General features: G+C 39.1%; 1 protein-coding gene and 1 long non-coding RNA gene across 7 annotated transcripts in view; both read right to left on the reverse strand.

Annotated features, from left to right (window-relative positions):
• Positions 1 to 1538: 1538 nt before the first annotated feature.
• LOC310894806 lies at positions 1539 to 8392 on the reverse strand. 2 transcript variants are annotated; one of them, XR_014580186.1, is made up of 3 exons: positions 3909 to 8392; positions 3404 to 3508; positions 1539 to 3021 (listed from the first exon to the last, which is right to left on the reverse strand). It is a non-coding gene; the product is annotated as an uncharacterized lncRNA (long non-coding RNA). The 2 variants fall into 2 exon arrangements; XR_014580187.1 differs by having other exon boundaries at positions 3902 to 8392.
• A 6093-nt stretch (positions 8393 to 14485) lies between these two features.
• Positions 14486 to 20099, reverse strand: part of GOLGA4 (golgin A4) — a 64891-nt gene continuing 59277 nt past the window's right edge. For 2 of the 5 annotated variants that reach the window (XM_083824918.1, XM_083824922.1), the window contains one exon: positions 17951 to 18091. In XM_083824918.1, coding sequence (XP_083681044.1) covers positions 18059 to 18091 — 33 coding nt within the window. In that variant the 3' untranslated portion in view covers positions 17951 to 18058. Of the gene's footprint in view, positions 15229 to 17923; positions 18092 to 20099 lie in introns of those variants that run through there. The other 3 variants (XM_083824919.1, XM_083824921.1, XM_083824920.1) reach the window with 3 other exon arrangements.

The following is a 20099-nucleotide window of genomic DNA, read 5'->3' on the forward strand; positions in this document are numbered from 1 at the left end:
AGGTAATTTTGTGGTAAGCTGTTTCATGACATTGATTTGGCTCTTTCAAAAGTGTAGCTTGTTCCTGCAGGGGAACATCCTCAGATAAAAGCCATCTCCAGACTATAGGTAAGCATTGACCTTGAGCATCATCCGCAAGTGCCCTGGGGCTGTGCGTGTATACATACATGTTGCTGTTTGGAAATTGCCCTTTTTGATGTTGAATGTGATGCCAGAAAGTGGATGTGAGCATAGGAATATTCTGGGGACAAGTTAAGTAGAGCGGCAGCAATTACAGAATTAGGTGGTGGAAAAAATCAACAGAGGAAGGAAGGCTTCCAGCCATCCAGATATTTTATACTTACTACATAAAGCTTAGCAGTGTACTTATTTAAAGCTCTTGCTCAAGGTGGCTTATGGACAGGCTGGGCCATTTTGAGTCTTCAGTTTTGGGGGGTTAAAATTGCAAATGATGATGCAAGGACTTAACAACACATCACGTTGAAAGGAGAGGTTGAACTAGTGAAAGTGACATGCTTCTGCCACAGACCTTGTCTGCAGATTACTGTAGCTCCACCACCATGAGGGTCTTCACATTGGCCTCAAAAACAGGTTGAGCAAAGCAACATTCCATTGTTCCCTTATTACCCTTCTGTAACCTTAAAGAGTGTGTTAATTATACACACATAAATCTATACACAGGCACATACACATAAGTATGGCCAGGGTTATGCAGAAGTGAACAGTGAATGTTCTCCCGTATTAAATCTAAGTGGCACAGTGCTTAATACCAAATAAAAAGGAAAGGTCACTCATCAATACTTTCAGCCGTTAAGTGTACAATCAAATTGAAAGAACCGATTTACTCATTACAGCACCAAATGAAATTGACACAGCATTTACGTTGTTTTAGCAAGGATATTTACATCACGTAATGAAAAGATTTTCACGGGAGTTCTCTAACTGTGCAATCAATATGGATAAAAGTAATCTGATTTAGCCAGAAAGTCAATATGCAGTGATTAAGCAAATTCCACAAACGACATGCAATCCCATTAGCACTACCAAGCCAAATTCTCTGCACTTTGAAGCAAGGAAGTGATGGGGCTTTTCAATTAATTATCCAGGCACTGAATGATGCTAGACAGCTCTCCAGTGAAGTTAAAGGAAATGTGAGCTAACACACTGGGGAGAAGGATGGGTTCATTCATCTCTAGAGGGATAAGGGAAGCAAAGTGGCTAGATGAGGTGAATGCAACACTTGTCTCTCACGTTGTAGAGCGTTCCCAGGAGGGCTTATTTCAACTAGCAGCGATACAATACGGAGGTGTGTGAGTCCATGAAAAACTTTACCTCTCCATTCCTGGCAAGGAGGATTATCCAAGGAAAGGCCAGGAACACTGTACTCCCATGCCCTTCCCCCCTCCTTTTTTTTTTTTTAATTTCTATTTTTTGTTTTACTGTGCATCCAAATACTAACGTAATCTCACAACATTTAATCCAATGGGAATTTTGTCAGGCAGAGCAGAAACAGAAAGTACATGTTTAGGTCTTTACCATTTCAGCTGTTAAAATCCTGGCATGCACTGGAAGAAATGAAAGCAATGGGAAGCATCTAACTGCAACTACAAGCATTATAATAATGTACTGTTAAATGAATATGATGCTAACAATAAGGACTGGGAACAAGGAATAGTGCACTAAATCATATGCCAACCTTTTGTTAATGAACTATTCAAACTGGAATTAGCTGTGCCTGCATTTCTATATCCCTGTGTTCTCTCTGCTTCAACCTTGATGTTTATATTGTTTGGGGAGGCTCCACACCCGCATCATAAGGGTAATTTGTATTTTACACCATTCTATATTAATTAAGTACGTAACCGCAGTTTAACATGCTCTATTTTGGCAGCAGTCGGTCTCCAGATCAGGTTTTAAATTAGAAAAGTTATTTGTAAATTGAGAACCTACGGTGAAAAGCACCCTTGACAATACTTTTTAATTAATAACTTGAATTGCAGAGCTAAGGAAAAAAAACAAAACAAAACAAAACAAAAACAGTAATGCTATGACTACAGAAAGAGACAGAAAACAAATGCCCAATGTCTGCATTGTTTACAGAATCATTGTGTACAGACTTGGTTCATCAAGTCGGCGTGTTAAGAGGTAATTCCCCTCCTGCAGGCTTCTCCTCCCAAAATGCCACTTCTCACATCATTATTAGCTTCTCAAAAATACCTAATTTTGCTCCTGCACTGAACATATTGAACTCGGTATCATTTTCATTATTTTGATGAATACCTCGATTAACTTTAGGACACCGCTTTTTGTTAGGCTAATCATTTGCTTTTCCTTGCATTTACACCAAAAAAGTGCTGTGGTGTCCCCCGCACTATTATTGTGCTTGAGGTTTTACTGTCTCTTTTAAGCTGGTCCACACGTATGACTCAGATGCGCTCCCACAAGGGGAGGAGGAGAAGGGGAGCACATCTGCCTGTGCTGCTGCTACTTCTCCCACGCTGGCAACATCACCAAGAATGCCCCAGCGGTGGGCAGGCATCCCACAAGCTCGTTAATATAAGGGCTGCTGCCTCTCCTAGCCCTTACCCATACATTTATGTCAGCATGTGCTTAGTGAGGAGACTTCAAGTGAACTTGTGCTAAAGCTTTCCCATCACAGCTGTGAGACTTGCTGATTCTTCACAGGCATTCTCTGTATTTCTCTGGCAAGTGCTCAGTACAAGGAGGTTGGTCACTGTGTTTGTAAGTCAGGTCTTAATGGTAATACTACAGTTTATTTTTAGCCACAGAGCTGTGTGATCTAATCCACTTTCAGACTCAGCTGTGATGAGCTAAGGAGACCAAACTTCTTCAGTCTTCCTGTGGAAGAGAAATTTTCCAGACATTTTTGTAGCTCTTCTTGCACATCAGGTCAGAAGCATCCTTTTCAATTTCTCTTTCGGTGTGGCTTTGTGACGAAGATTTATCGTGGTTGCCTCTCCCATTCAACCAAAGAGAAGAGCACAGCCACCTTTTGTTACACTGTAAAGAGAAGAGGAAAGACTTTTCTTCTCTCGTCTTTTCAACCCCCTGTCAGTGCTGAAGCAGTCAAAGAGGAGGATGCCACTTTGAAACATAAATACGTAAAAGGAGTAATTATGAAAAACCAAAAAGTACACTAACACATATCCATAAAATATGATAAATACCAAGTACATTTCATAAAGAGGGAATTCCCCACATTCACTTACCTACCAACAAATTAGGTAGGAACCTGCTGGATCAACAGGGACAGAGCTATGGGTTTTCAAAATAACAGCAGTCATACTGTGAGAAGCTTTCTACTTTAATCTGTCAGGCAGTAAATTGTTGTCAGCAACTAGATTTATCAGCAAATCTAGATTGCAATTGTCATGGTACAAACCGTATCTTCAAATGTTGTTCCCATTAAGTGAAGGAGATGTTTTCTTTCTTGTTTCTCTACTTGGGTACAGTTTTCCAAGTAGATTTAGAATCCAGAAAGCTTTATCTGGGTTGAAGACAGAGTCAGTACAAACCTTAGGTGATATAGAAGCTGATAATTCAATCAAAAATCTTCTTCTCATAATAATAACTAAAAGAATAGCATATAAATCCAGAATTTTCAGAGCCCCATATGCAAAAAAATCAATTCTCCCTTTTTAAATATTTAAGGATTTTCTTTTCTTAAACTGTACTATTTCAGCAGCAATCCCATTTATTTAGTGATCCAGATTCACCATTCTTCTATCCCCTTGAAAACTATGCATTAGCATTAGACTTAAACACTTGCCCTGGCTTTCAGTAGGGGGGGTATATTTCTACATGATTTATGGTCAATTCATGCCCAAATGAAAATGCATCTTGTAATGTAAAACATATTTCTAAAACATTTATCATATACCGTATACCAGTAACTGAAGGAATTCCTCAGAGCCAAGTAAAAGAAAAAAATACATCTGGTAACTTTTTCCCCTTTCATAGAGTTTACTTTTTTTCTTTAATACATCTAGATTTCTGCATTTTCCTTCTCATGCAATAAACCTCTACTCAGGAGTCTCTATTCAGCTGTGCTACGTGCTTCATTAAGGACCTGCTTAAATATGAGTGCATGCTTACGCTTTATTAACTTCAGGTGAACCGAACGGCAGAACTGAAGCTAAGCATGTGCTTGGGTTGAACTGGGACTCAGGCTAACTTATGGACACACTGCTAACAGCAAGTAGCAGTCATGTTTTGCAGCTCTCATATTTTCCAACAGCCGTCATATATTTGTTTGGATGTGGTTAGAATTACAGCTGTGTTGTATGTATTCGTACATTATATATTTTAAAATGCATATACACACATGCTGTAAAACCACACACAGGCTTATTTTGAATTGCTTTTCGTTCATTACGATTGGTCTCGCTAGCAGAATCATCACTGCATATTTTTGTTTCACGCTGACACCAGCAATACTGTGTTCTCACTCAGTTGATTGAACCTCACTACCTCAGCTGAGGGATCAATGGGTCTAAAAGCTTTCACCACCATAATGAGAGGAGACACACTTGTGTTTGCCAATGTACTGTAATGATGTTCTCTTTGTGCTTGCTGTTTGTTTGTTGCTTTTTTTTTTTTCCTGATATTTATTTTAGAGTGGCTATAGGAGGACCTGTGGACAGAAATCCTTAAATCCAAAAGTTGGCCATGTGGCAGTATGCTCCAAAAGCACACACCACACAATTCAAGACCCCACCGAAAAGAGCTGCCCCAGTCCTGCAGGGGACACAATGAAGAAGTTGTCTTTCCTTCATCTCCACTGATGGGTGGAGATGAAGGAGATCAGGACCACAGTGAGGAAAGAAAGAGGCCATCAAGGTACAAGAGCCATGGTTAAGGAAAAGTGAAGCTCCACCAGAAAGCAATTCAGAGCACCTGAAGCTGAGATTTCATTCTCTCTCACCTGTGACTACAGAAAAACTCCAAAAATACTAAACCTCACTGCAACAAGGCTAGCCTTTGTCAGTACCTCCTAAATCACTGCATTGCAACCAAAAATGTAATGACTACCCTAAAACATACTTCATGAGTATCCCCATACTTAAAAAGGTTGATATGCTCTTAATGAAATTCTCTTGCCAGCATCATCCCAGTCTTGTCTGACTCAATGCTGGTTGGCTAAGCAGCCAGCTCTCACCCATGGCTGAATTTACAGCACAGACAAGATGACAATGTTGGATGTATCAAACCAGTTAGAGAGAAAAAACAGTTAGCTTTCAAAAAGCATTGCCCCAGCCTATATCTTTTCCCTGTGATCTTCTTAGTAACCTCTTGGGGATTATAAAGGAGATGAATGGTGAAATTGTGACTTTTCACAAGAGATTTTTTTTTTCCCAAGAAGACTCACTCTTTACTTGCTAGTCCTGGGACTTCTGGGAAAAGTGCTAGGCTACCTAGAGCAATACATCAAAGAGAAACAATAAATTAAATCCCCCCTACTGACTACCCTTCTTTGTCCAGCGCCAGGAGGGGATTAGACCTGCCACAAAAACCGCAGTTTTTGCATCAGCCTCAGGCAGATATCCAAGAATTTGGGTATCTGAGACAGAGACACAATGGATTCTTATCCCAGGTTTCTTAAATGCCCTATCCCCAGTAGATGTTTGCTCTGCAAACCACTGACAGCTGTTCCCCCTTCTCTGAAAGGATCCCCAGGACAATGGGACAATTTCATAAAGAAAACAGACATGCCACAACTCCGCAGCAGAGCATATAAATTGCAAATGTAAATCTGCAAACATCACCTCCAGTGCAAAATTCCCACCAATTTCAACCTGTGCAATGTGTTAAGTGTGAAGCACAGCTGAAGCCCTACTGTTCTTGAAGACAGATAGAGCCATGGTGCAGTCCTAGGCTCAATTCAGCCAGTATTTCTGCAGTGCTGTCACAGAAGCTTATTGAACTGTCACTTTACAGGTAGCTAGCCCTTCCTACCACACTCAAAGGCCTAGCAATGATGATGAGCCCTACAAAACTAACAGAAGATTATAAACCAGGACCTGCCATACTTTTAGAAAGAGTTTTAAGTCTTACTCTAAGTAGAATTAACTAGACTTAAAATTATATAATTTTACACACATTAAATTTATTTGTCATAGTTTTCTATAAGATTACAGCTGAAGACGAAGACATTGGGTAGATAATTGAGGCTGTTGATTGTCTTCTTCGTTTGATTTTCACTGTTTAAGTTTACACGTAGAGGTCTTTTCCAACAGCCCAGACCTAACCCACTGAAACCCAGGGAAAGACCCCGTGAAATTTTAATGAAGCTGGACTGTCCAGAATTAAGTCCGAGTGAATTTTGTCTCATTTATCCCATTTCTCTCCATCAAAACAAAAATCACAAGGGGTAAAGTGTACTAGATGTTATAAAGTCATGAAATACCAGTCACATGGTGGATCCTGTGGTTTACCACTTTTCTACATGATACTAAACCTCACGGAGTTGTACATCAAAGTGCTGTACTCCTTTCCTATTTAGCCTCCCCTTCTAAATCTATTCCTCTGAGACCCTGGTGGTCACACAAGCTTGGGCCACTTGTCGAAAGGCCCAATTTACACTGCAGCTTTCAAACATTTTACTTGGAATTCTTGGCACATCTGCTTCCCATTAGCTGGCCACTCCGTGTTTATTATTGCACATGTTAACTATCATACAATACTTGTGTGAAAAGTTCAGATGAACAATAACCTATTTGTCATCTCTGAGAGATCCAGATATACTCTCCCCCTCCAGAAATGACACTTTTTGCAGTTGTGTGCATGGGCAGTCAAAGCTTGAGCCCTTAACCAAATAATTTGTGACATGCCGGACCCTTCTGTGACCCAGTTATTTCTAAATTGTCTGCTATGCTACGGCTTAATTTGGTGTGTGCTGTACATACACAGTAGTTCAGAAAAGTAAACTATGGGACTACATAGGATTTGTTATCAGCATGAGTTATGCCAGAAGAGGCATAGTTATCTGGCTTAGTAATGTGAAAAACATTGAATTTGAGTATCTGGATAGCATGAGGGATGCTGTGTTGCTGCCGGTGATTTAAAAATAAGTAAGTAAAAATGCAATTTCCCCCAGCCCCTCTCCCGGACAAACTTCTTGTGTATATAATTCATCTTAAACCAGTGGAATTAAGGCAAGGAATTTGCAATCCCTAGAGTCGTATTCACTACAAATAACGTGAGGAGAGAAGCACAGAGGTTGTGATAACAGCAGGCTCTCTTGTTTATGACGTTACTCGTGCACCTCAGTGAATGGCCCTGGTGTAAGAGGTTCTGGGAGGAATTTGGCAGTATCGACCTATGCCATCCCATAGACCAGCAGTGCAAGAAAATGAGGCAAATTTGGAGCTTGATGTCACAGATCTGTGGTTTGCCTGCTGATTTCTACTGAGTTACTTTTATCATTACTCTGTAAAAAGTTGGACGCTCCTAAACACTTTGCTTGGTTAATGAGGACAGACCAGTTGCAACTACCAATGTTAGTGTTTTAGTACAGGCTCCTTCTTAAGAAAGAAATAGTTCAAGCTCACCCTAACCTCTGATTTCAGAGAAATGCAGATGCCTTTAGAAAAACTGAGAGTATGCAATGCTTCCATGCCCTCCTTGTGAGTGCTTACAGACCTACAGGTCCCAGAAGAAAGCAAGCCCTGCTTCCTTCCTCAGCAATGTCACTAACAAAATTGGGAACAGCCTGGCTGGGTTTGTCACACTGCACATGAAATCAAGTGAGAGGTTTAATTACCTTGCCTTCCCCGACTCATGATATATTAGTCCAGGCATCCCAGTGTGATACATTAAACAAACTATACTCACAATTAGTTGACAGCAGCAGTGACATGAGGTGTAAGCAAAGTTTGTCACCTTGTCAAAATGGCATGAAGTTATTTTTACCTCCTCTTGCCCACCGTGTTTATTGGATTCCCCAACTACAGTATGCCATTACTGCAGCCACAAGGGGCTTTCTGAAAACCATCCGGATCCTGCTGAAGGATGTCTATAGCAATACATAAACCGACTTCTATTTTTAGTCAATATTGAAGCTTATCTAAAGTAAATGTTAATTCCAGTTTACCCTATGGCCAGCATCCGTCCCAGAAATACACGCTCTTACTCTCAACCTAAAAATAAGCGGGTGACTTCATGCATTTGTCTCTTGAACCCAGTCCCCACACGCTATGTGCAGCAACCAGCAGACCCCTGCTCTGCAGAGGCTCGCTGAAAAGTCACCCTCCCCTGCTGCCCCCTTTTCCAAGGAGACACTGATGCAAAAGCCCTGGCAGGGGTCATCGAAGGCAAATGAGAGAAAGCATTTAATGAAGATTTGTACATATGTGGTACATAAAAGAGGAAGGGAGGAGCCCCCCCCCCCCCCCCCCCCCATACACTGCCAAGCTGGCTGCCACCAGCAGCTCTTTGGGCCTGCAGGGCTCTGGGCTAGGCTGGCTGGTTTATCGCGCTTTCCACACGTGCCTGTCCAGCTTTTCTCCAAGCAGAAAAGTTGTCTGTCTAATCACTAAACCTTTTGCTTGTTTTTTTTTTTTGTTTGTTTGTTTAATTATTCATACCATTGCTAGTAACTAAGGCATTTATATCTGCCTATATTCAAAGGCCTAAACACAGCAGGCTGTACGCATGGCTGCATGCACCCACCAAGTAAAAAATACACGCACTGGCCATTGACACCAGTGCATTCTCCCCTCTTCCTCCATCACTGGGTCAAGCAAGTCACTTGGAAAACAAAACAAAACAAAAAACACTACAGAAAAATGTCAGACATGTCCACAGAAAAAAGCCCACCCTGATTCCCAGGGGCTGGCATGGCACTTTCGTATTTCTTCCTTGGCCGAATATAGAGAGCACTTTATTACCAGCAGAACTTCCACGGTACTAGGTAGCATGGAGATATCCTAGTTTTGAGGAAAAATAGGGGCATCTTGGATCTTTCCTGCCCACCCTCTGTTTGTAGCAACATTTTTATTGGCACAGGAGCCTGCAGGCTCATCCCATAAATGAGGTCCATGGCAGTCCTGTATATAATACACAAAAAGTATCTTTCATCTTGAAGAGTTCAATACCCTGAGAGCCCTAATGCTCTGAGCATGCTACCTGAAGCTGAAGAAAAAGAAGAAAACCTCATTTTTAACTAAGCTAGTCACCTCCTGTACTGAAGTTGTGGTTGGGTCAGATTTTAATTTGCCGACAAAAAGTACCAAAATCCTGAGCTAAAGCCTGTTGTTCTTTAAATAACATTCAGATAACACCCGCCAGGGCTGTAGGATTGCAAGGTGAGGACAGTTTCTTTGGAAACACTTTCAGTGGAAGCATTTTTCAGGGAAATCAAATCTAGGGTTCAGTATGGGAAGGCAAAACATTAGCTCTCTGAAGATAGCTTAGCCTATTTATTAATTACTGTAAATGAAGACCCTAGTCTTTCAGCTCACACTCCCTCTTTTATATATGCCACTCATTTCATCACTGTTTTGAAAGGGCCACATAACTGTGTTCCTAGCCTAGGCTATGAGGAGGGGAAATAACATTATTATTTTTTAAGGCATATAAGTCTGTATATTTTAAGTCCTGGATACACATTGCAATAACATACACTAATAAGACTTGATGGATTGGCTATGTTTTTTTTGTTTGGTTGGTTTGTTTTTGTTTTGGTTTTGTTTGTTGTTTTTTTGTTTTGTGTGTAGTTTGCAATTTAGTTGTTTCTGTTTACAAACCATTGCCAAACCTGTGGGCTTTTCCAATTCTATGCAAATGGGAAGTACTGCCCTTTTTGTTACGGGATAAAGGAAAGGGAACTCAAACCCACAGTTCACTTCCAGAATAATTTGTTGGATTGGTAAGGACAATCGTTTGGTAGTATTCTTAAAGATAGATGTGTAAGTGAACCAGAATATCCACAGGTACATTAACACAGGATATGCCGTTCTGGTAATTCCCATGTGCAGTGGAAAGGTATACTTCTGGGCAGCTTGCGCCGCTTGGTGTAAATTACTTTCACCCCCTCTGCCAAGGGCTGACCAGCTGCAGGAACAACTGGGGTGCAGGTCAGAGACACAGCAAATATGGCTGACTCAAAATTTCTCCACAAAACCAGCGATGTTTAATACTTCTCATGAGCTGGCACGATGAATCTTACTTCCCAGGTAACTTTAGTCTGTACCTACTTCTCTCTCCCTCATTTTCTTAGTTTACTCTCTCAGCTGTTTCTCCAGAGCCTGTGGCTTGAACGAGAAAGATAGGCAAGCCTCAGCAGCAGAAGAAAACTTGCAGTTCAGGAGCCACAGAGAGTATGTCATGTTGGCTGTACAGAGATGCCTCTTCTAAATTTTTACGTACTGCTTGTTTGATCATCTTGATTCACTTGCAAAAGATATATGAGCTGATCCAAGTTAGAAGACTTTTAAGTGCTTCCTTTACTCCAATAAAACTGGATGATGCATACTGCCACTAAATGCAACAGCAGTTTTTCTTGTAGACATCAGCACTATAACAAGTAGGAACCATTGATCTGAATAACACGGCTAAATATGTTCTTGGACCAATAAAGTTTCCAAAATATAAACAGTGGCAAAGATTACAGCATACACTCTGTTATTCATCCCTTCTCCTTTCAGTGAATTTAAATGCTTGCAGAAAGCACTAGAGACTCTAGCACTCAAGCCACAAAAGGAGGCTGGTACAGCTCAGCCAGCCAAGGTGTCCTAACTTGCTTCAGCATCAGCCCCAGGGGTAGCCTCTGGACCCCGAGGCTGGTCAGGACCCAGGACCAGCATCTGTTCAGAAAAGCTATCAGCCAAGCCAGAGTGGCTTTAGTTACACTGACATGTCTAATTATAAACTAAGCAACTACCTTATTAATTTGCCCAACAGCCATGAGATGGCAACGTGACCTGAGCTGCTTTAGAAGCTGCAGCTGAGAAGAGCAAGTCGTGTGTCACAGCAGATGCCTGAACCACACTTCTCTATCATCGCTCATCACTGTACCGAGATGTGCTAGCACAGCTGTAAGATAACACGTAATTACCATGGTCTTAATTACAGCTTCTCTGAAATGTCACATGGTATTAAGTGGCAACTGTAGGAAATAATAGTTATCACTCTTCTACAATGAAGGAAATCTCTAGAGATGTGCTTATTTTGAGCCAACATGCCTTTAAAATTACTCTAATACATAAAGGAAACTAAATCAATGTTTGCAGAGGAAGACTAGAATCAGTGTAAATGACAGCCTACAAGAGAAGAGAAACTTAAAGGTGACAATTCTTAGATCAGAGACATGGAACAGCACACAACTTGATGCTTGTGTTCTGGCATCTCTAATTTGCAACACTATGAATGTACACAACCAAATACAATTTGCAAATCCCAAGCTACCACCGTTTTTGAGGACCAGTGTCTAGGAACAGCCACATGCATTCCTACTGCTAGGTCTGGATGTCCAACATGTGGGGGAGAGGCTGCCAGGTTCTGCTCATCTTGGTATCCATAACAAATCAGTGATGACATCGTGAAACTAAAAAAAAAAAAAAGTTGCTCAATTTAGCAAACTCTATAAAGTGGTTTTTTATTTGTTTGTTTGTTTTTTCGTAGCAAAGCTATGAATGGACAGTAATATTCTATGCAGAGAATATAAGAGAAGAATTAGAGAAGAGAACCAGATACAAAGCACTATGTAGAAAAGAAAACATCTTAGTATAACTCATGGAAAGAGGGACTATAAATGGCATAACTAGAAGTTGGAAGGATTTTTACATAATGCTTTATAATACATTTGAAATAGTACATTGCCAAAAGACATCAGCCTAGGCACTGAAACAATACAGAAATTCTAAGAAAGCAACACATTTTTCATTTAAATTAACAGTGATTAATCCTTAGGACACTAGAGGATGGTTGGTGCTTGTCATCTTTATAAACAGAGCTACACATTTTTGGTTTTCTATGCACATGTGTACAGGTCCCCAAAGTTACAAATGTAATGTACTTTGCATGTAAAACTGGAGGAAAGTTCAACATAAAACAACCAAATATATTCTCTCACAGCACAATGTTCTAACATTCCAGTTTCGACAAGCCTGGGATCCTCTAACCTTTGCTAAAAAGGCAGCCAAAACTTTGATACAGTCTTTGGCTTTTAGCTACGTATGTGTAAACAAGTATATTTTATAATCAGAGGTATTTGTGGTCTAGAGTTTATAGTTTATAGTTGCATTAGCACTACTATCGATATTTTATGACACTCCAAGAAACAAAACAAAAAAACATTACTCAAAATAAAGCTTTCATTTTTGTGCTTTCTTTGTGCCCTCTTTATATATATATATATATACATATAAACTCTAAAGCAATGCCTTATATGCTCTTAAAATAAATCTAGAAGCAGTTAAAACTTCAGTCTGACAAAACTCTTGCACTTAACTATTCCTCAACATAATGGGAAAGATGTGATTGTTTATGAGTCATTTACAGAAGAGGGAAAAAAAACTTTTTAAAAAATAAATTTGGGCAGCGTTTTTCTGACTTAAAAAAAAAAAAAGAACAAAGGGTAACTATTATCTCCTTTGTGTTCTTTACTTAGGTCACTTCTTAAGCAAAAAAAATTGTTCTATCCAATGTTGTATGAATATTATACAGACTATTTCAGTTTGGTCTGCTGCGCTTAGGTCACACTTGACAAAGTACAGCCCATAACTAGTATCTTTCATGTAAAGGGAAAAAGAACAAAAAGAGAAAACATGAAAAATAGCTTATTTGTAAGGATAAGAAAAGAATGGTAAGTGATCATAATGATACTGCCAGAGTAACAGATCCATGCATTTAATTTCCCAAAGCCTAAGAAAACCTATACCTTACATGGAAATCTGAAACTCAAAATCTGTATTTTAAATCGCTGTAATGATAGCAATAGCAAAATCCTACAAATCCTAGGCCAGCCAGGAAAGGAACATACATTGTTTTGGAACCTGGTGTAGGCTGCTGATGCATCAGGCAACGCGCTGGAAGACATGGTTCTGATACACAGTGGAATCAAAGAAAAGCTCTTATATCTGAAACCATTACAAAGAAAAAAAAATGCAATAAAATCTGCTATATTTGATGTTTGATAAAGGGGGAAAGCTCAAAACAAATGCCAGAAATAAAGCAGCATGAAGAAATTTTGCTGGGCAGCAGTAGGAAATAAAGATGCAACTCTGTGTCCTTAGCTATCAAAGGCAGAAAGAACGATCCCTTCAAACTTACTTAAAACTAGATATATTCTCTATACAGCTAGTGACCACAATAGATCTTGGAGCATTGGAATTGTTGCACTTCGCCAAGTTTTGTTAGGATACAAAATTGTGCATATAAAATCAGCTTCATTTCCTTTCTTGCAGATGACAATAGAGGTGAATCCCAGTGCATCTGGAAAAACAAAGCCCACATACCTACAAATCATTGCCTCCTTGTAGAGCCACACACAAATATCATGTTGCTACCCAGTCATGTGAAAAAAAGGCTGAATTGTATAGATAATCAGAGGCAAATAAGGGGACATTTCAGTGAGCAGAGTCTTCAGATTCCAGCAACGCCATAGTAATCACAACTCTAAGACTGTCATAATCTAGGTAACAGTACCAGAAGTACAAAATTTGGGTACAAATATAGCAGAACTGGGACCACTGGTAATAAAAGTGAGAGCTACACAGAGGAGGGCATTTTACCTGGAAGACTTGTTGCAAGGGTTGTGAAAAGGAGGGTGTAAAACCAGGAAAAGGAGAAAAATGTGCAAGTCACGGGATCAGGGCTATACAGGGTCCCTGCCTGTTGGCAACCCTGCACTTGGGACAAGACAACAAACTGCTTGAGACAGGACAGCAAGTCAAACCTTTTGTTTGGACCACACCAGCCAAACTTCCTTCTGCAGTCAGGAGGACCTGCTGGTTTCCTTATCTAAAAGGAGAACACCCAGAGGAACAGACTGAGCGTCCACAGAACAGGATGACACCTGCTCCAGGCCTGATGGCATCAGCAACTAACCACTGCTTTGTAAAACTATTCAGTAGCATCTTTCAGGCAGGCAGTGTATTTAAAAGGCCTGCTCATGCTCAGAGATGAGATATTCAGAGGATTTGTTGCTCCTATATACACTTGTTAAAATTTGTATTTGTGGAGGACTGATCACCTTCAGTCATTTAAAACTTTAACAAAGCAAACCTACTTGCTATACTCTCATGCCAGCTTTTCAGTTCACTATGCGTCTGTTTTACAGACTGCGATCCGTGGAAAATCTGAACATTTCCTGATTTCTTACAGTTCAAAGTACTTGAATAGTTCTTCATACGAGAGGGATTTCAGCCTGAAAATGTCTCAGCTAAGGATGTCTTGAAAAGGAGCAAAACCAAAAGTGGTGGATCCTTTCAGAACAAAAATCATACCACAAGAAGTTCCAAAATTATACAGTAAATAAACTTTATTTAATCTCAGCTCCTGTCAGATTAGTGCTGTCAACAGTCAGATCAGCATATGATACAGTTATGTATTAACTATTTACAATTTACAGTAATGTACTTTTTCTCCAGAAAATATAAGTACAAAAGCTAGGAGTAAACAAATGAGGTACTGCAATCTGGATTTATTGTAGGCAAAAGCATATAGGAAGTGATCTTTAGCAAACAATCAGAAGATCAAATCAGAAAAGGAGTAGTCAAACAAGTGCCCAGTTCATCAGGAAAATCACCTCAACTGCTATCCATCCAAAAATGTATTGCACAATTCATTCAAAAAAATAAAAAAATAAATAGAAGAGACAAACCATTTAGTTTAACTCTTAAAAAACACCCAGTGAAATCTGTATAGAGATACAGTAGCGGGCAATTCCTTCCTAGGATAGTCTTTTCTCTCTTTTAAAAAAATAACCTTTAACACAAAATAGAAGACAGTATTCAATAGAAGAGAAAAAAGACTCATCACCAGATAACCCCTGATTAGCGTTTCTTGTCAAGGCAGTTTTAACTATATCCATGGTCCAAAGGTGGTGCGAAGCTTTGGTTCTTGCTGTTCCATTTGTGACCTTGAATAATAGCTTCTCTTCTTGTCCCCTCAAAAGGGGCAACAACGGAGATATGAACGTATTTCTAAGCAGCACTGTTATGAGACATTCTCATCACAATTTCTTCAAGATGGTCGTAGCCATGACTAGAAGAATAAAAAGATAAAAGAAATGAATAAATATTACATCACTGAAAGCAACTTAGAAGTGCGTAATACTAAAATAATAATGGAATTGTTGGTTATTGATAGGAATAGGAGATGCAAGAATTTCAGGTAAATCAGATGACCTAATTATTAACTGATTTTGAGCAAGTAATTCCAATATTTTCAAAACAGTTGAGAAAGTGTGATTGAAAAAAATAAAATAAAAAGACCTGTAACAAAAAAGTTAAGAGTCTCACTGGAAATAGATAAGTCTACCACAATGTTGCATTTCAATCCAATGAAAAACTGGGACAAAGCTGTCCTCTCTGCATAAAGCCTGTCATCAAAATCAAAATGAAGTCAAATTTTGGGGCTAGCAAAAGGCCTCACGTACCAGGAAAAGATGTATTACTTTCACAATGAAGCCAAAATCACCTTAATTTCTAAGTTTTACACATGCAAGAATATTATTCCATTTGCTGGCTAACTACTGACATGTCACAAAAATATTTGAAATAAACTAAGAAACTACAATCCAGTAATGGGGGCTGAATGGCTTTCATAAACACTGGCTTAAGTTTTGAAGCTGTAATAGGTAATTGCTGACAGTAAGTCAAAAATTATGCTTTCCTGTGAGAGCCATCAAAAATGGCTGAGAACTTTTTTATACAGCATTACAGACTGTATGTCAAGAATTTAAATTTCAGACATGCTTTCTCCAATAGTGCTGTAAATAGCTTTGTCCTATAATTGCTAACAATTCAAATATTTTCAACAGAAGGCTAGAGAAAACAGTTGCTGAAATTGTCAAGAAGTGATCAAGACTAAGAGGCAAACAGTCCAAATGCATTTTAAGTGCAATAAAGTGCACTCGTTATTGTATTCAAAGTGAAAGGTTTAAGACAACACAAAAATAGAAGTGGAGACCGTGTTAGCTGAGTAGAATTTTTTTGCCTTCAAAACAAAGGTTGGCTTGTGTTGTAGGCTCTATTTACATGACTGCAAGAGAGGAAGAAAGGCTGTTGGCTGCCTTGTGCTGCCTGGCAGTGGAAACGCCTAGGCTGGTCCATGCTGTGGTGGAGGTGGTGCAGGCCAGGAGCACACATTGAGCCTAGCACTGCGGGTCAGCCAACAGCCAGCCAGCTCTGCAGATGCACTGAACCAATTCCCAGCAACTCTGCAAAGCTTTCCAGTTGCAAAGGATGAAAAGGAAAGTTATGCTGGCCACATCCTACAAAATCCATCTGAAGAGTTTCTTAAGTACAGCCAGCAGAACCAGGGAGGTGATTGTCCCCTTGTATTCTGCTCTGGTGAGGCCGCACCTCGAGTACTGTGTTCAGTTTTGGGCCCCTTGCTACAAAAGGACATGGAGGCCCTGGAACGTGTCCAGAGAAGGGCTATGAAGCTGGTGAGGGGCCTGGAGAACAAGTCCTATGAGGAGCAGCTGAGGGAACTGGGATTGTTCAGCCTGGAGAAAAGAAGGCTCAGGGAAGACCTTATTGCTCTCTACAGCTACCTGAAAGGATGTTGTGGGGACCTGGGGGTCGGCCTCTTCTCACAGATAACTAGTGGTAGGACTAGACGGAATGGCCTCAAGTTGAGCCAGGGGAGGTTCAGGTTGGAAATCAGGAGACATTTTTTCTCAGAAAGAGCAGTCAGGCATTGGAACGGGTTGGCCAGGTAGGTGGTGGAGTCACCGTCCCTGGGGGTGTTTAAGGAAAAGTTGGACCTGGCACTTAGGGACAAGGTTTAGTGTGTGATACTGGTGGTAGGGTGATGATTGGACCAGATGATCTTGGAGGTCTTTTCCAACCTTAATGATTCTATGATTCTATGATCATGCACCACTAACAACTCAAAAAGTAATCCTGGCCAGTGCAGAAAGCACTACCTGTTACTTGCATGTTCTCGACCACTACTGTGTTCGTGTTGCTTGTTTAGCAAGGCTAGTCAGATGCAACCTTTATCTTTAGACCTAAATCAGCTGTTGCTTTTCTGTAACACTACAATTAGTTTTGCAGTTCACTCATGAAAATAGGTAAATGAAACCTTCAAAAAAAAGGACAATAAATTGAAAGCATAAAGCTCCACAAACCGTTCTCCCTAATCTCGCTGCTCTCTCTGCTCTTGATGCCAAGCCAAAGCTCTGAGTCAGAAAGGTACTGATGTTTAAAAGTAATCATACCTAATTCCTCTACAGAGGATATTTCACTTATCTTTTTTCAAATAATCAATTCTCATATTCATAATATGTAAAAATTCATTTAAAGCAGTACAGGCTCTTTCAGAATCTGACTTATCTATTTCCCTATTTTCAAAAAAAAAAAAAAGAAATCAGAAAGTGAATAAAGACAAAACAAAGCCAAGTACAATAAAATTTAATATTACATATCATTTAAAATCTGATTTTTCCCCTATAATTGAGAGTTTTGAACCTCAATCAACATTTCAAGTTATTCTTATTCCTCAAAAAGATTGGTTTTGAATCAGCATTCCCCTTTTTCAATCTTGGCTTTGTAAAGCAAAACATGATTAAAAGTAGAACAAAGTTTATCATACACTTACAGGACAAAAACGTTTGAGAATGTTTTTAACGAACAAAAGCATGCAAGAAAAAAAAAAAGAGAAGAATGATTACTGTCATACTACGGGTTTCATCTCCAAATAAAACAAGTATGTATTAGTCTTCACTCACCCACATGCTAACTAAGCACAGACTGATGGAATATTCAGAAGATACCACTGCGAGGTGAGGCAAACTACAAAGCCAGGAAGAAAACAGCTTATTGGACTACGTGGTTAATAGTGTAGGTAAGAACTCTGTGGACATCTACTGCTTACAAATGAGATTGCCGCAGTTAGACTATGATATTATGTAGTAAAAAAAAAAAAAAAAACAGATTAGTGATACAGATATATGGGTCTAACATATGTTTATTTACCTTGAAATTTGTTAAAGTTTTCAACAGAAACCTCTTAAACGCCCACATTTAAGAAAGACCCACCCAGATGTTAAAAGCGTAAGTACTCATAGACACTTCCTAACATATGCATGTTTATTCTTTCTCGCACAGATAATTAGCAATTTACACATTAAAATTAGTTATAAAACTTTTGGCTATAAATGAACATACAAAAACAACTAAGCTTTATGTTAAAAAAGCACATTCACGTTGTAAACTTAGACAATTATTACTCATGAGAACTAAAGACTGGGTATTTTCAAATACCAACATCATTCTGGTATTATGTGGAGAAACACTATGATCATGTTAGTAAATGTCAGCAAGCAAACCAACCCCAAAGATCTCTCTTAATGGAATAATTTATGACAACTGTTCCACTCTTTTTAGTCTTTAACAGAATTACAAAAGACTCGCCAGAAATATTAATTTATCCTTCAGTAAACAAACACTTAACTTTGAAATTGAAAAAAAAAATTACTAAGTCTTTCATTAGTTGCACGCATAACATGCCCTAATATTTGAGTTTCTGTTAGATGTCTAACTTTATCTTTGTGGACTTGGAAAGGAGAAAAATTGATAGGCTAGATCTGAGCCAAGAAGGGACTGCTATGTGAAATCCAAGAAGTTTTGATCAGGACATTACGTTCTTTCAATTATGATATCCTTAACAATCAAAGCACTTGCAGTCTGCAAAGTAATTCAAAGTATGTTCTAGCCACAATTTAAACCCAAGGACCAAAACCTGTTGAATGAATTCAAGTTGCAACTTCTCATACTAAAGAAAATTTTCAAGTATCTGTTTCAGGAAGACCAGGTTTCAAATACCAAAAAGCTGAAGGGACCGAAAAATATGGTCCATCTCTCTAACCTCACTTTTAACCAACTCAAAAATACTTCGGAAAAGTATTACTGGTGCTTGCCAAAAGAAAAGTGTGTCTTAAGAAAGCAATAACTATATTTTGTCGTATTATTTCCGAAGCAAGAATAGTGTTAATTTCAAATAATACGGCAGAGGTGAAAGTGGTTTAAACGAGAGCTTCCTGAGACCATGTTTGGGATGCACAAGACTTACTAGAGCTGTACTATTAACAGCATTTACATCATTTCAAAAGTATATTGAACACTTAAGATAGCAAGACTATCAAGGCTACAAAGTATACAGTAAAATGTTGAAGTATCAAACACTTTCCTCATTTGATACTTCAAGCAGATGAAATGGTATTTTTCTACATCCAAATTTTAATGCAACTACGACACGTAGTAGCATTATGTAAATTGCAACTACAAGTGAAAATGTTCACTATTTTTTTTTTAATTCTGTTCCTAAAAGTGTTAAATATATACAAAAGGCCCGTGAGAAAAACAGAATTTTGTTCTCTCATTTTAATTCCTAAATGTTTTACTCAGTGACCCAAAAAGAGGTGGATCACAATGTCGACTTCAGATACAATTTAGAAAGAGTATTACTGCAGTTTTTGTCTTAATGAAAAATACCTCCACAACATAAAGTAGTAAGAGTAGACCAAAGAAATGTTTATGCTCATATATTCCTCTCTTTGTGCTCTGCTTCTCAATTCCAAATTCACCTTCCTGGTAAATACCATTCCATTCTATCCCTCACAAAATTTGGGGGGGGGGGGGGGGGGGGGGCAATAATACCCAAAACAACAACAAAAGCAGTCTTTATTTAGGGTCAATTAAAAAGAATCATTCTCTATTCAGTGTTCAACCAATTTTATTCTCTAATGCATGTATCTTGCATGTATCTATGCAGATTAATTGTCATCATTTTACTTCTTCCCTCACAATTGTGCAAGATCCAATATTGCTACAGTACTGCTGAGTATTACTCAGCACTGATGGCAAGACAGAGTTGGAGAAAGGGTTTCTGTGCTCTGTTACCAA

This window comes from Anser anser (genome assembly GCF_964211835.1).
Source record: "Anser anser genome assembly, chromosome: 2".
Lineage (NCBI taxonomy): Eukaryota > Metazoa > Chordata > Aves > Anseriformes > Anatidae > Anser > Anser anser.